We start from the raw sequence: 13,956 nt of genomic DNA on the forward strand, positions 1-13,956 counted from the left end.
AAAATTCAAACGGAAGTTTAAAATTTCTAAAATATAAAGGAATCTTGGTAGAGTAATGGTGTTTTAATTGGTTTTACCATTGGTAAAATAGTATCTCATGAAATATCTCATGTTTATATATATGGCTACAACTATAATTTTGTACTAGCACCACTTATTATTATGATATTATCTATGTTTTGCAGTACAATTACATCAATGTGGGGTGGTTTTCCTATTGTGGGAAACTGAAAAGAAAAAATATTATAAAATGAGATGTAATTCGAAGACGTTCATAATTATTTATTTCGCAAATAATTTTCAACATTGACTCCTTTCCAATTGGCATTTGAAGGGCTTATCTGAAAATTAATTTTGTTTTTGATCTTTGGAAAAAATAGAAATGAGATGTTCGTGAGAACTCATTAACATTCCTCTAGCAATTCTAATTAAAAAAAAAAGTCAAACACGCTTAACCAAATAAATAAACTCGATTTCTCCTCACTATAAATATTTTAGATGGTGTTATTTAATTAGGTATTTTAATAGAGTTTAAATCTTAGTAAAATCTACATTTATTCGAATGATAATTCAAAATTCTATTTTAAAATATATTGTTTTTGGATATAATATTTACAATCTATTAATATGTTAAGAAAAAGTATATTCACTTTCTTTTTATCTTCCAAAATATAAATTTCAAACGAAAGTTTAAAATTTCTAAAATATAAAAGAATCTTGGTAGAGTAATGGTATTTTTTTTTTGTGTGAAACAGCATTCATTTAAATAGATTAACCTTGGTTTTGATACAATATTGCTCTAGCATTATCAAGCCTAGGCATAAACATAAACTCAATAGCAGTAAAAGGAGATAGATGTCGTTGAGGAGTCCAACGATCTCTAGATGCCGTCCATTTGATTTCATTAGATTGGTGAGGATCTGTGCATCGAGGAGGATCGAGAGAGAGTTTATTCCACAACTGTGAGCAGAGATCATGGTGTTTTGCATTACCAAAGTTTCCGCAACTAGGGGCGATGCCACTAAGGTAGCTGTCGTTGAGTGAGATGTGCATATTCCTGCATCATCGATGATCCATGTCTTGGATACCGAATGAAAATCACTTCTTACAAAGAGGGACGGTGAAGAGATTCTCTCCTGAACGGAGGAAGTGGACGACGATCTCTCTCGACTCTGACGAGAGAAAGTTGTCATAAACTTATCTAAAAAGAGTAAGTTTAAAGGACTAATTGTTTGGAGGTTTAAGGGACTCAGATATGGAGATGAAACTGAACAGTTTCTAGACTGTGGACGCAATGGAGACAAATGGAATGATGCTATTTGAAGCAGTGTCTCGTGACTGTGGTGGGCAAGTGAGGATGACGATGGAGACCCAGCCATCTTCACACCGGCGAAACAACAAAACAGCTTGACAAGATTTGGTGAAAAGGCAGGTAATGTGGCCAATAAAAGACTCTCGACGCCAATATTACCGTATCGGAACCAAAGAGTGTTAATGAAACCAGAGTCAATCTGTTTCTCACCAGATTCTGTCATAGCATGAAAGTGAGAGTAAATACCGGGATTTGTAGTTGTGAGCGGTAATGACGGTAGGAGGAGATGGATCTTTGGTTCTTCCGACAAAGGGAGATTCACCACAGGAGTTGAGCAAAGCTCAGAGCAACCAATGCTCATAGATCTACCGGAAGAGTCTTGGGAAACACCAATGATGAAGCTTTGTTCACAACAAAGTAAGTAAGAACGGATCTTCCCCGTAGGGAGAAAGGCCAGCGCCCATGAGGACAAAGAGAGATACAGATCTGACAGCCGTACATTAGTCGGAGAACGAGCATAAGCATTATACACGCAGCCATCGAAAATCAGATCTGGAATTATTGAAGATGTGACTAAAGGAGAAGGACTGCAAGTAAGGAACAAGAGCCAACTGACTTTGATATAGCCCCGACAGCAGCTTGCACAGCCAAGGACACAGGAAGAACTACAGAAACCCAATTTCAAGAGATAAACTTGACAGAAATAAAGGCCAGACGAGTCAGGCGGTTTTGGTGGAACGATGGGAGAGGGAGCTTCAAGTGGAGGTGGCTTAGGCGACGGCGGCGACGGATCTGGAGGCGGCCTGAAACGCGACGGAGAGGCGGTCGCCATCGGAGCCAGGGAGGAGGAAAGCTGCTTCAAAAGGAGGAGGAGGGATGAGCGGCGGACTTGGTGCGGAGGAGAGCCATTTGAAGCGGCGTGCCTAGGAAAGCGGGTCTGAGAGAGAAACGGCCGTTAAACACAAAAATGAATAATGGTGTTTTAATTGGTTTTATTTTTGGTAAAATAATATTTCATGAAATATCTAATGTTTATATATATAGCTACAACTATAATTTTGTACTAGCACCACTTATTATTATCTATGTTTTGCAGTACAATTATATCAATGTGGGGTGGTTTTCCTATTGTGGGAAACTGAAAGGAAAAAATATTATGAAATGAGATGTAATTTGAAGATGTTTATAATTATTTATTTCGCAAATTAACTTTCAACATTGACTCTTTTCCAATTGGCATTTGAAGGGCTGATCTGAAAACTAATTTTGTTTCTGATCTTTAGAAAAAAATAGAAATGAGATGTTCGTGAGAACTCATTAACATTCTTCTAGCAATTCTAATTAAAAACAAGTCAAACTCGCTTAACCAAATAAATAAACTCGATTTCTCATGACTATATATATTTTAGGTGGTGTTATTCAATTAGGTATTTTAATAGAGTTTAAATGTTAGTAAAATCTACATTTATTCGAATGATAATTCTAAATTCTATTTTAAAATATATTGTTTTGGATAAAATATTTACAATCTATTAATATATTAAGCAAAAGGATATTCACTTTCTTATTATCTTCCAAAATATAAATTTCAAACGGAAGTTTAAAATTTCTAAAATATAAAGGAATCTTGGTAGAGTAATAGTGTTTTAATTGGTTTTATCTTTGGTAAAATAATATTTCATGAAATATCTCATGTTTATATATAGCTACAACCTACAACTATAATTTTGTACTAGCTAGCATCACTTATTATTATCTATGTTTTGCAGTACAATTATATCAATGTGGGGTGGTTTTTCTCGTAGTGGAAAACTGAAAGGAAAAAGTATTATGAAATGAGATGTAATTTGAAGATGTTCATAATTATTTATTTCGCAAATAACTTTCAACAGTGGCTCCTTTCCACTTAGCATTCGAAGGGCTTAATTATTTGAAAACTAATTCTGTTTCTGATCTTTGAAAGAAATAAAAATGAGATGTTCGTGAGAACTCATTAACATTCTTCTAGCAACTCTAATTAAAAACAAGTCAAACTCACTTAACCAAAGAAATAAACTTGAATTCTCCTAACTACAAATATTTAGTTTTAGCAAAAAAAAAAAACTACAAATATTTAGTCTCATACATCATTACAAAAAAAACATGTATAAATGAGTGACTGCATGAAATGATGAAGGTCCCCTTCGCAAACGTGGTTTGTCCCAAAGTCTTATAATTATTACGAGTTAGCTTTTCCTTTTCTTTTTCTGCATCTCCAGTTTTACAAGTATGTTCATGTCTCCTGATAATACAAATAGTAGCTCTTAAAAAGGAAAATCGTGAGACTATCCAATTTTCTCATTGTTAGGAAAAATATCATGAAATAGTTGATGCCGTATTTGATGTGCATGTTCATAGCCAGTGTAACGTGCTGCTTCCAAATATGTGAAAAAAAAAAATACATGAAAATATATGTATGTACGTATATGAAAATGAATAGATGACGTCAAGTCGTTGCATCATATATATTCATAGTACAAGTTGTTAATGTAGCAAGAGCAGAGAATTAAAGTGTAGAAAGTAAAAGATAAAAATTTCTCTTTTCGAATTCATTAGAACAAGAAAGTCTTACATCAATCTTTTCTATTACAAGAATTTTTTAGGATTAGTCCAATTCTAAGCTAAAACTCACCCTAGAATCTAAACTTCTGTTTATCAGGATCCTCCAAACCCCGAGCTAAACTCCTCCTGAGTTCAAACTTCAATCTTCCACTTCTCGGAAGTACTTCACCAACTACGTAAACACCTAACGCAGAGCAGTGACACACAAGGCTTGATCACACAAGCAATATCAGAACGATCTCTCGACTTTTCTTCTTTTTAGCAGAGACACCTTTCTCTATAGAGGCACGTCCTCTTTATGTAGATAACCAGAACTTATTCCACAAGTTCTTCCAAAAGCAACTTAAGCAACTTTCCTTTTTCTCTTTAGAAAATAATTCTCTTGCATTTTCCTCTTCAAATAATATCATTTACCTTTAATGTAAAATTCCCAATAAATATATTATCTCTTCTCTAAGTTTAACAAGCCAACCGACATCACAAAACACGAACTCCAACTGAACCATCTTCATGACACACACATGTACTACCTCCTGTTTTACTTCACTGATACAGAATATACATCTTCACAAGTGGACAACATCAATGTGGCTTGTTTATGTTTCTTGATTTGTGATCTTATGTAATGCAAGTATGGGCTTTAATTAATTAACTGGATCTCTCTTGTCCCAATGGCTCATATTTCTCTGTCGTTGTAGGACACTAGCACCACCACCAAGCAAATCAATATTCCTTTGCCACTATATTTGTTATCGTGCTTTCTTTTTGTAAAGTTTATAATAAGGGAAAAAAAGATATAATAAGAAAATGTTTAACTCATGCAGAAGTTCTTTTTTGTACTGAAAGATAATGGGTACATGCCTTTATTTTAGTCCGTCTTTGCATAATTGCGAATATATATGTGCATTAACAAAAGGCAATTTATTCGAATTTTATCTTCTTCTTTGTCGGCAATTTGTTTTGAAAGTAACTGTTAAATGTTTATATCAATGGTCCCGAAGGATAAAGAGGCAAGAAAGAAGAATAATTACTGATTAAATTTTTTTAATTTTGTACGGTTATAAAGAAAATCAGAACTCAAAAGGGACCAAAATCTATCTTATTAAAACAGAAACATTCTGTTGGACCTAACATTTATTTTGTAAGTTTTTAAATTAAATACATCTTTATACTTTATAGTTAAACATACATTTAATCACTAATATTCCTTTCTTTATACTACTATCCATGTTTCCAAACAATATACTTATTTCTTTATATTACTATCAGTGTTTCCAAACCATATACTTATTTCTATATACTACTATCAATGTTTTCAAACAATATATTTTTATACTACCATCAATGTTTCCAAATAATACAATAATTAATCTTAGTTATTTTATATCTATCATTTTCTCTTTAAAATTTTGTAGAAACGTCATAATTTCATAAATTGCAAAATAGTAAACTTTAAAATTTCGATTATAAGATTACAAATTATGAAACTATTACAATTTAAATCCAATTAGATTACATATCGGTCATCCATCAGTTCAATCGATTAGTCTCGGGTTTTAGTGATTTTTTAATATGAATATTTTAAAAACATAAATTGAATTGTTAGATTTCCGGATTAACCGGTATAATCACAATCGGGTTGAATTTAAAAATACTGATTTAAATGAAAAAATATTTTAAATACACACTCTTAAAAAAATTACCAAAATATTTGTTAAATTATTAGTGAAATTTTTCATCGTAAAATATCCCGCGCTTCAAAAGCGCGGGTCAAAATCTAGTATATACTTAACTAACAAGCCCTGAATAAAGGCTAGGTTATACCAAAATAATTATGGGCCGAACTAGGCCTAGCACTATTAGGCCTTTTCAAGTTTGTTAATGTGCAATGAAATTCACATTGCAGTCACTGTCTCTTAGGTGAGAAGAGGGTAAAAGTCTGTTCAATTGTCAAACCAGAGCATGGTCCATCACCAATGAGCATTTGAAAAAAAAAATGATGCAACACTTCCTTACTCTCCTGCAACTCTCTAAGGAATAAACTGTTTTAAGCTCGAATGTGTGTTCACTACTTCGAATGAAAATCTCCTTTCCTTTCAACATTAGCTGCCTCGAGATTCTGGAGGTGGACATTGCTAAAAGGCACTGTCACATTAATATTCACAGAAACTAGTAGACCAAATTAAAAATAACAGCAGCAATCATCTGGTATTTCATGATCGTCTAAAACTAATGTTAAAGTAAGCGAAACCTTTAACCACTAGTCCACTATAGTACTGGTTCATCTACAGTTCCCTTGGCCTCCAAAACGATTTTTTTTTTTAATCGCTACGATCACAAAATCCAGTGAGGTTTACCATCTTATAATTGAATTTATGGATGCGCTTTGTTGTAGTTTATTGGCCAAACACAATTAGATCTCAACGCGGTCAATGATCAGGTTTAGACAAATAAAATCAGAAGTCTAGGATCAGAAACCGATAACACATTGGAAGCAAAGTGAGATAAGACTTACTTGCTCTCCTTTTCCAAGAAACCAGACTTGATGTACTACTGAGAAATTAAAATACAGGAACAAACTTAAAGTGTTTGTAATTAGAGTGTTAGGTGATAAATAATCAGACTGCAATTTGAATTCAGACAAGAACAGAAGCAGAAAACAAAACCTCAACGTAAGAGAGAGGCTCAAGTTTCAAGACATGACCTGACCATTCAACCTTCCCCCAAACCTCCGCGAGTCCCTGCCCTTTCTCAACGGAAATCTCAGCAGACCAAAGCTCAATACTCTCAGGAACGTTCCAGAATATGACAATGTTCCCAGCAGCGTTACCGCTGAGCCTACATATATCAGGATATCGAACTTGACAGGGCATGAGCGTCAACGGACTAATAGTACAGAGGTCTTGTCTCCACGGCCGCTGCAGCTCTTGCTCCAAACCTTTTACTTCTTTCCAATCAAGCACCTGGTACCGGGTTACACCACAGTATCCTCCCGCCATCACCACGACAGTATAAAAGCTTCCCTATATAACACCAGTCGTTCCTGTTTCCCAGGGAAGAGGCGCAAGCATACGTAGAAGCATGCCTCTGTGGATCTCAAGCCATTGAGCACAGGGGAAGCTACTACAGAGCGGAAGCTCTTGGAGGCTGTAGCCAAGGCGCCACGGTCAAATCTCGAGACCTGCGATAGGATGGTCAACGCCACATCATCTGGCAACGACCATAAGCCGGACAACGACGGAGAAACCTTCCTCCGTTTATTACCTAATCTTTCTTCCATTGCTTGATTACCACGACAGAAACTAGGGTTTTTTTTCTTCTTAGGGCTCCCGAGATAAACTATATGTATTATTATAAGCAAAAAAAGTAATTTACTCTAACTTTCCAGAACTAATTAGGATTATAAGTAAAAACGTAATTTAATTTTTTAATCTAGTTTGCTACTTTATCAGATAAGTATTTGATGAATATCATCTATAAATTTCCAAATTTTAAGTTCGAATAATACTAGCAAGTGGGTCTTTCTTGAGCAACACGTCACTTAGACGAAATAAACAAGCTTAAAAGGTTGTTCAGAGTATTATTGTTAACAGCTTTTTGAAACAGAAGCAGCAAAGTTGCAAGTCTGAAATGTGGAAATGATAAATAAAAGTTGAGATCAGAATCAACATGAGAAGAAAGAAAGGATGCAGTCAAAGCTTTTGTGAGACAAAAGCGCAAATCTCACAAGAGTTATGTTCAAGAGAAGGCATAAGCAGGAGTGGTCTTGAAATCGAGCTCCCAGAGATCGAAGGTTCCTTTGACGAAATTGTAGTGAGCTCCTCTTATCGCCAATGTGTTCTTCACTACTTCAGCTCTCACAAATGGGTATGAAAGCAAGTTTCCAAGCGACACATTCACAGCTTCCTGCAAGAGACAGAGATTCGTTAAGCATAAATAACAGAGCACTGAGTGCTGTTTGTGTTTTTGTGTCCTTTTAATTTGTTTTTACCTTCTCACACTCGGTGCATTTAGCTTCATCGTCTAGGCCTTGATGTTCCTCCTTGATCTTGTTCCTTGCTGATGCGCCGATCTTCACCCAGTTTTCTATAAAGTCGCTGCCAATTTTAATTTTTTTTCAGCTTTAGTGAACATTCACAAAAGAAACAATGTATCAAATGATCATCTTAAACGGTTCCACTAGAAAGCCACACAACAACACAAGAACATATGTTAAACAATATTTCCCAATATATATATATTTTTTTTACTGAACTTTTAGTTTCCGAATATTATTGATTCAGAACTCATGTCAAATCATGTAACTACAAAATATTATTAGCGTTTTGACTACCTCTTAGTTGGTGCAGCATCATCTTCAATGGACATGAGTCCCTTAATCCCACCGCAACGGCTATGGCCTATCACCAGAATGTTCTCCACCTACCAGAAAAGGACTATTAAAAACAGTTGACTATGAATAAAAGGTGGTTGCAACTCTCTGATGCCTTAGACCGATATCGACATTATCCAAAAGGATCCAGCTTTCTTTATTTAATAAAATTGATAATTGTTGGAATGCAATTCCTAGTGGCATTAAGATAAAAGGAGGAACAAGTTAGGTGGATGCAAAGAGCACAAATGCCACAATACTGTGACTAGACATCAACTTTTAGTAAGGGCCATGTGCATAATGCATCTCTACGCTTTAGAAACGACGACTCAAAATAATAATGGGCACAATCAAAAGAGCCAAACTCTAGATGAATAATATTACTGAATATAAGATAAGCACGTTTTCTTATTTAGTTAAAGCTACAAGTGCCTATCCTTAGAAAGAGGGGATAATTTTTTTTTATACCTTGAGATGTACAACCGCGTATTCAACGGCGGCACCAACGCCAGAATGTCTCTTCTGTGAAAATGTAACAAATAAAAACCATATTATATAACACACTTTTTGTGATGTAATTTTGAGTTTGAGATGGTTTTTTTGTATGTTATGAACCTGGTCGAAAGGTGGAACCATGTTTGCAATGTTTCTGACAACAAAGGCTTCTCCAGGTTGGAAATTCAATATGTGAGATGGACACACTCGAGAATCAGAACAGGCGAATACCAGAAACTGCATAATGTTCAACGTCGTTTCAAATACTTGATTATCTTTGTTTAATATCAAGAGACTGGTCCATTATTGAGTTTCTAAAACTGTTATGCGCGTTCACAAAGTCAATGTCACAGTTCACACCTTTCCCTTCATCTCTATTATTAATCTTGCTTTATACTTGTATTTTTTAGGTATTAGTCAAACCAAGAAAACGTAAAAACAAAACGAGTAGGAGAACAGAGAGAGTTGGGAAATTTGAAACCTTTGGGCTCTGACCCTTGGCGAGATCATTGAACCGAGCACTATCTTTCCTGGTTACAAATAAAACAAAAGGCAGATAAAATAAGGATCAATTTTATTTCATTACAAAATCTTGTTATGTTTCTTCATTTCCTAATCGGAATCCGAAATTTTGCCTTTTTAATATTAGCACAATTAATTTATCACTCTACTTTCAAACTGATAGATTTTTCAGCCTTTCACACAGTAAAAAAAAATAATTTTTGGTAAGAAATGTTGTTTTTTGTGATTAACAATATTCAGTAGCAATTCAATTATATGTTGAAACTTATAATATATCATTATTAACAAATAAAATATACTATAAAACTATACAAAATCCACTTTTCTAAAATATTTGTCGTATTATAGAGATTCTGAAATATTTATCTTTCGGAAAGGAGAAGAAAGTTTAAACTTTTATGTACCTTGTGATATTTAGCACTAACCGATGACATAAAAACCATAATACTAGAGGGGGAATATGAAAAGAATAACGTAGTTTTATTATTAATGACCCATGGATGTGCTTTATTAAAGGTAGAAAATTGAGGACCAATAGGTGATGATTCCGTTCCAGCCTCACGAAATTCTTATTCGGATTCAGAACAAATTGAACAATTAATTTATTACTTTCCTCAAAACGGAAAGTAAAACTATTTCTAAAAAAAACTCACAAGTATTTCTGAGTTTTGAAGTGGGTGAAACCGGATTTGATACGTTCAACGGCGTCAGAGTTGCTGGAATCAAGCTCCTTAAGCTCCTGAGTCAACTCTTTGATCTTTTCCGCGGCCACGTTCCCTAGATCTGCCTTCTTACTGACCAACAAACATCAATAAAAAATACTTTTAGATAAAAACGCGTAATACGTGGAATATACATTTTATCCCCGGGGTTAAAACGAGACCCAGTGATCGACGGCTATGATCAATCCTAAACGTCAGTTCATGCGAAACAGTATAACGCAGAAATCAAGAAATGATGATGATTCGTGAACCAAGGTAAAAAAGAAAAACCAAAAGTGTTGATAGTTGAAGGTGAATATGTATGCCGACACCACTTTTATGTAATGATTGTCCTTTGAAGCAGAGAGAATGTTGTCGTACCTGAGAAGATCCTTAAGTCCTTTGATGGCGGCTTCATACGCATCCGTTGCCATTTCGTCTCCTTCCTGATTTTTTTTTTAATTTTTAAAGTAAGATGATCAGGTCAAATTCAGAGTACGATGATTATGAAATTTGGGATCTGAGGAAAGACTAAGACCTTAGGGTTCAAAAGCAGAGATGATGATTTTATAAAAAATGCTTATGGAGGAAATGTGATATCACTTAATGCTCTCTCTCTGTTGCAAGAACAGGTATTTATAGACTACTGGGAACTCTATGGCCTCTTTGGTTAAGTCTTACATTTTTCTATTCTTCTTTTTGGTACCTAACTTGTTACACGGAATAAAAGATAAACCTCCACAAAAATGGGAAGATTATTTAAAAAAAAAAAAAAATCTTATAGGTACAGTGATTTAATAGTAAATAAAGGAAAAGTATAGGGGTGAATTGGTGATTCATGAATAATATAGGTGGTGATAACTAAAGAATGAACACCCCGTACTTATAAGGCATAGCTACGATAAGAATATTCCACAACAAGTCCATTTTTCTTTTTTCTTTTTTCTTTTTTTTGAACACCCCATTATTCTTTTTTACTTTCGAAACAAAAGAAAGTAAAATCAACCTTCTTTCCAAATTTTATCCACCTCATGTTCCGTTGCTATTTTTGGTAAGTTTTTTTGTGTAGGTATAAAAAAATTCCTTCCTACCCAAGACTCGAGAAAATAACTATACCACCATTATTGGTTGCAAACAAGAAAATAAATTCATCGTTGTTGTTAGGTACAAAACTTTTTCTATAAATACAAATACCAATCAGAAGTTGCCACGCAGAAGCATGAATTAACATCGAAGTTGATAGAAAAGGATGAGTCAGTCTTAGCATGAACATCCCCACATCAGTGCAGGATATCCTCATCAATAAAAATTGTCAACATAGAGATGACATTATATCATTACTTGAATATTCGTGTAATGTGTCTTCAAGAATGGAATGCAAAATCTTTATTTTCGTGAATTGATTTTAGTGACATAATATTTACTTGAGTGATTCTAGTGACACAATTAACATTTATATTACAACTTATGGATAATATCACGACTTAATCTATTGCAAATTAAAGCTAACTTTTAATCTCGATTACACTAACTGTACTCAGTAACAAAACTTTAACTTATTTATTTTGACCATACTGATTTCAACTCGAAGTAAACTTTAAGTAGACGCAGGGAAAAAAAGTAAATGGTCTTTTCCGATGGGACGGTGGCCAGGATAAACGAAGGAAAGTTTTTTTTTTGTGCAACAACAAAGGCAAGTTTATAGGACAGTAATAACACGCGTCATGTTATTAGCGGTTTCCCCGCACTCACCAGCCGGCATTTACGCGTCAGCGTTTTGCATTGTTATTGTTATTTCGAGGTCGATTTCGTCACAGTATGGGTGCACAATAGTATAAAACTAATACCATCACTATTAAAATAGCTATAGGAAAAAATGCTTCAAGAGTTGCTGGACCCTTTTGTTCAAAAAAAAAAAAGAGTTGCTGGACCCTTGTTAAATTAAAAAGCTAAGCTTTTAATTTCTGAAAATCGACGTTGCATAGCATAGATAAATCATAAAAGGAAATTTGAGATAGCACTAGAGCCTAATTATATATTAGTTTCTTTCATAATGTTAAAGACGATGTTCATTTTTTGTTTTACTTGAAAATGTGTTGGTCGGACTTACCGGAGAGGTCTTAGCGCAGCAGAACGTGAAACATTTGCCGAATGCGGGAGCCATTAAGTAATCTCTTTCTACTTCCCGAGCAATCTGTCCAAATACATATTAATTCAAGTAAACTTTAATAACTTAGAGATAACGTCTCGTTCTATTATTGACTACATTATTGCTTTACTCACGTCGGCATTCATTTTTTTAAGAAAAAAGTATAACAGATTAGTAATAGTGTTATAGTATTTGGATTGAAATTATGAGATGGCCGAAGCTCGAATTTTAAAACAGATAGATGATCCATAACAGGAATGGTTCTCGACTCTTTTATTCATATACATAAGTTGTATACATACAAGTATACAACTTGCAAAATGCTAAAGAAACTCAAGCTGGCTTTTCATTAGGACCGAAGGGTCCCTAAGTTGTTTTTATTACAATTTTTATTTCCATGAGTGATTATAAAACTACTCAATTAAAATAATAATTCGTGTTATAATTTACTTTTGAGGAAAAAAATGGCCAGCTTTTGAGATATCGTAACCCCAAACACACACAGCATCTATAGACATTTGTTAGTTTTTTCAAACATAAATCTGAAGAAACAAAGTTCATGTGGAATTGGTAATCACTCGCTTATAGAATTAAACAAAAGAAAGATAAACGTCAGAAATGAAATTACCTAAGGCAAAGGTTAGTGGATAGAGAAGGACTTGGTAATGAAAGCTCCTCGAAAACCTCTACAGGCGAAGAAGATAAATGCAGAACTTTTTCGGGAGTTGAAATTAAAAAATCCCTCCTAAAAACGTAATATATGTATTTATTTCAGAAATTTATTGGGTAGCCATAGATGGGGTCTGGATTTTCGATGTTTTGAGGAATTATGACGACCATTCGAGCAATGTGGGGGCACTTCGTAACGGGATAGAGAAAGCGAAAGCTAAGTGAAGCAGGGCTTCTTCTTTCATTTATTATTTATTTATTTATATATACTTTGTTTTATACTTTTATCTAGTAAAAAATCACAACCAAATATAGGATCTGCTACATATAATGCATATATTTACAGTTATTGATATTTTTATTTACTTACAGTAATCACAGAAGATAATCTCATAAGATATTATCTAATTTTATGCTTGCACAATAATTGTGATTCTTCGCATCATTTATATTTATAAAATATAGTAAATAATCTTCAGAATGAAAACCTCGTTTACTTTAAAATAAAAACCAAATCCATTCCTATTAATTAAACCTTTTAACAATCTATGGATTGAAAATAATTTATACTATTGTTTAGACCTCGCATTCATCTAATGGACAATTAGATTTAGGAAAAACAATGTCAGGGCAATTAGATTTAGGAAAAACAATGTCAGGGGAAATTATTGGCACTGCAAACTAGATACTTATCGGGTGTAATGGGTCTATCTTTTTTTTTTTTAACACATTTTAAATTTTCCTTCCCAAATATATTAACGTTTGAATACAAGGGATGAAACAACTCAAGCTCCACAACAACAAGCGCAACAAAATTACTTCCACAAGCCTACACTTGTAAAGACCACCCGTCCAACGGGTGTAATGGGTCTATCTACAATAACATAAATTATTTATATCTTAATGGTCTTAGACTTTTAGTTAACATGGGACCAGAGTTTAGGTCCATAAGTTGTGGTAAGATTTAGCATATGGTTAAATTTGGATAGGGTAACCAGTGAATTTAGATTGACGATGCTTATTTTTGGCCCAATTAATATCATGGGCCTCTATTTATATAACATACTTGCACATAATTTTTTTAAACTATAGTTTGTAAATGGGCCTCTATAAAACAATATATTTATCAGTTTGG

At 34.0% G+C, this 13,956-nt stretch overlaps 2 protein-coding genes across 3 annotated transcripts; both read right to left on the minus strand.

Moving 5' to 3' along the window:
• Positions 1-5,550: 5,550 nt before the first annotated feature.
• Positions 5,551-7,340, minus strand: LOC108826654 (uncharacterized). The gene is made up of 2 exons (XM_056995257.1): positions 6,580-7,340; positions 5,551-6,466 (listed from the first exon to the last, which is right to left on the minus strand). The coding sequence occupies exons 1-2, from the start codon at positions 6,910-6,912 to the stop codon at positions 6,464-6,466; spliced, it is 336 nt and encodes a 111-aa protein (XP_056851237.1). The 5' UTR covers positions 6,913-7,340; the 3' UTR covers positions 5,551-6,463.
• Positions 7,341-7,454: 114 nt separating this feature from the next.
• Positions 7,455-12,942, minus strand: LOC108823530 (beta carbonic anhydrase 4). 2 transcript variants are annotated; one of them, XM_018596757.2, is made up of 10 exons: positions 12,781-12,942; positions 12,114-12,197; positions 10,385-10,449; positions 9,956-10,096; positions 9,262-9,310; positions 8,901-9,017; positions 8,754-8,807; positions 8,247-8,335; positions 7,905-8,010; positions 7,455-7,819 (listed from the first exon to the last, which is right to left on the minus strand). In XM_018596757.2, exons 2-10 carry the CDS (start codon positions 12,165-12,167, stop codon positions 7,652-7,654), a joined length of 843 nt encoding a protein of 280 aa, XP_018452259.1. In that variant the 5' UTR covers positions 12,168-12,197; positions 12,781-12,942; the 3' UTR covers positions 7,455-7,651. The 2 variants fall into 2 exon arrangements, with proteins under 2 accessions (XP_018452259.1, XP_018452260.1); XM_018596758.2 differs by lacking the exons at positions 12,114-12,197; positions 12,781-12,942 and adding an exon at positions 10,542-10,687.
• Between the last annotated feature and the right edge of the window lie 1,014 nt (positions 12,943-13,956).

Source organism: Raphanus sativus, chromosome 9 (assembly GCF_000801105.2).
Source record: "Raphanus sativus cultivar WK10039 chromosome 9, ASM80110v3, whole genome shotgun sequence".
In the NCBI taxonomy this organism is placed as follows: domain Eukaryota; kingdom Viridiplantae; phylum Streptophyta; class Magnoliopsida; order Brassicales; family Brassicaceae; genus Raphanus; species Raphanus sativus.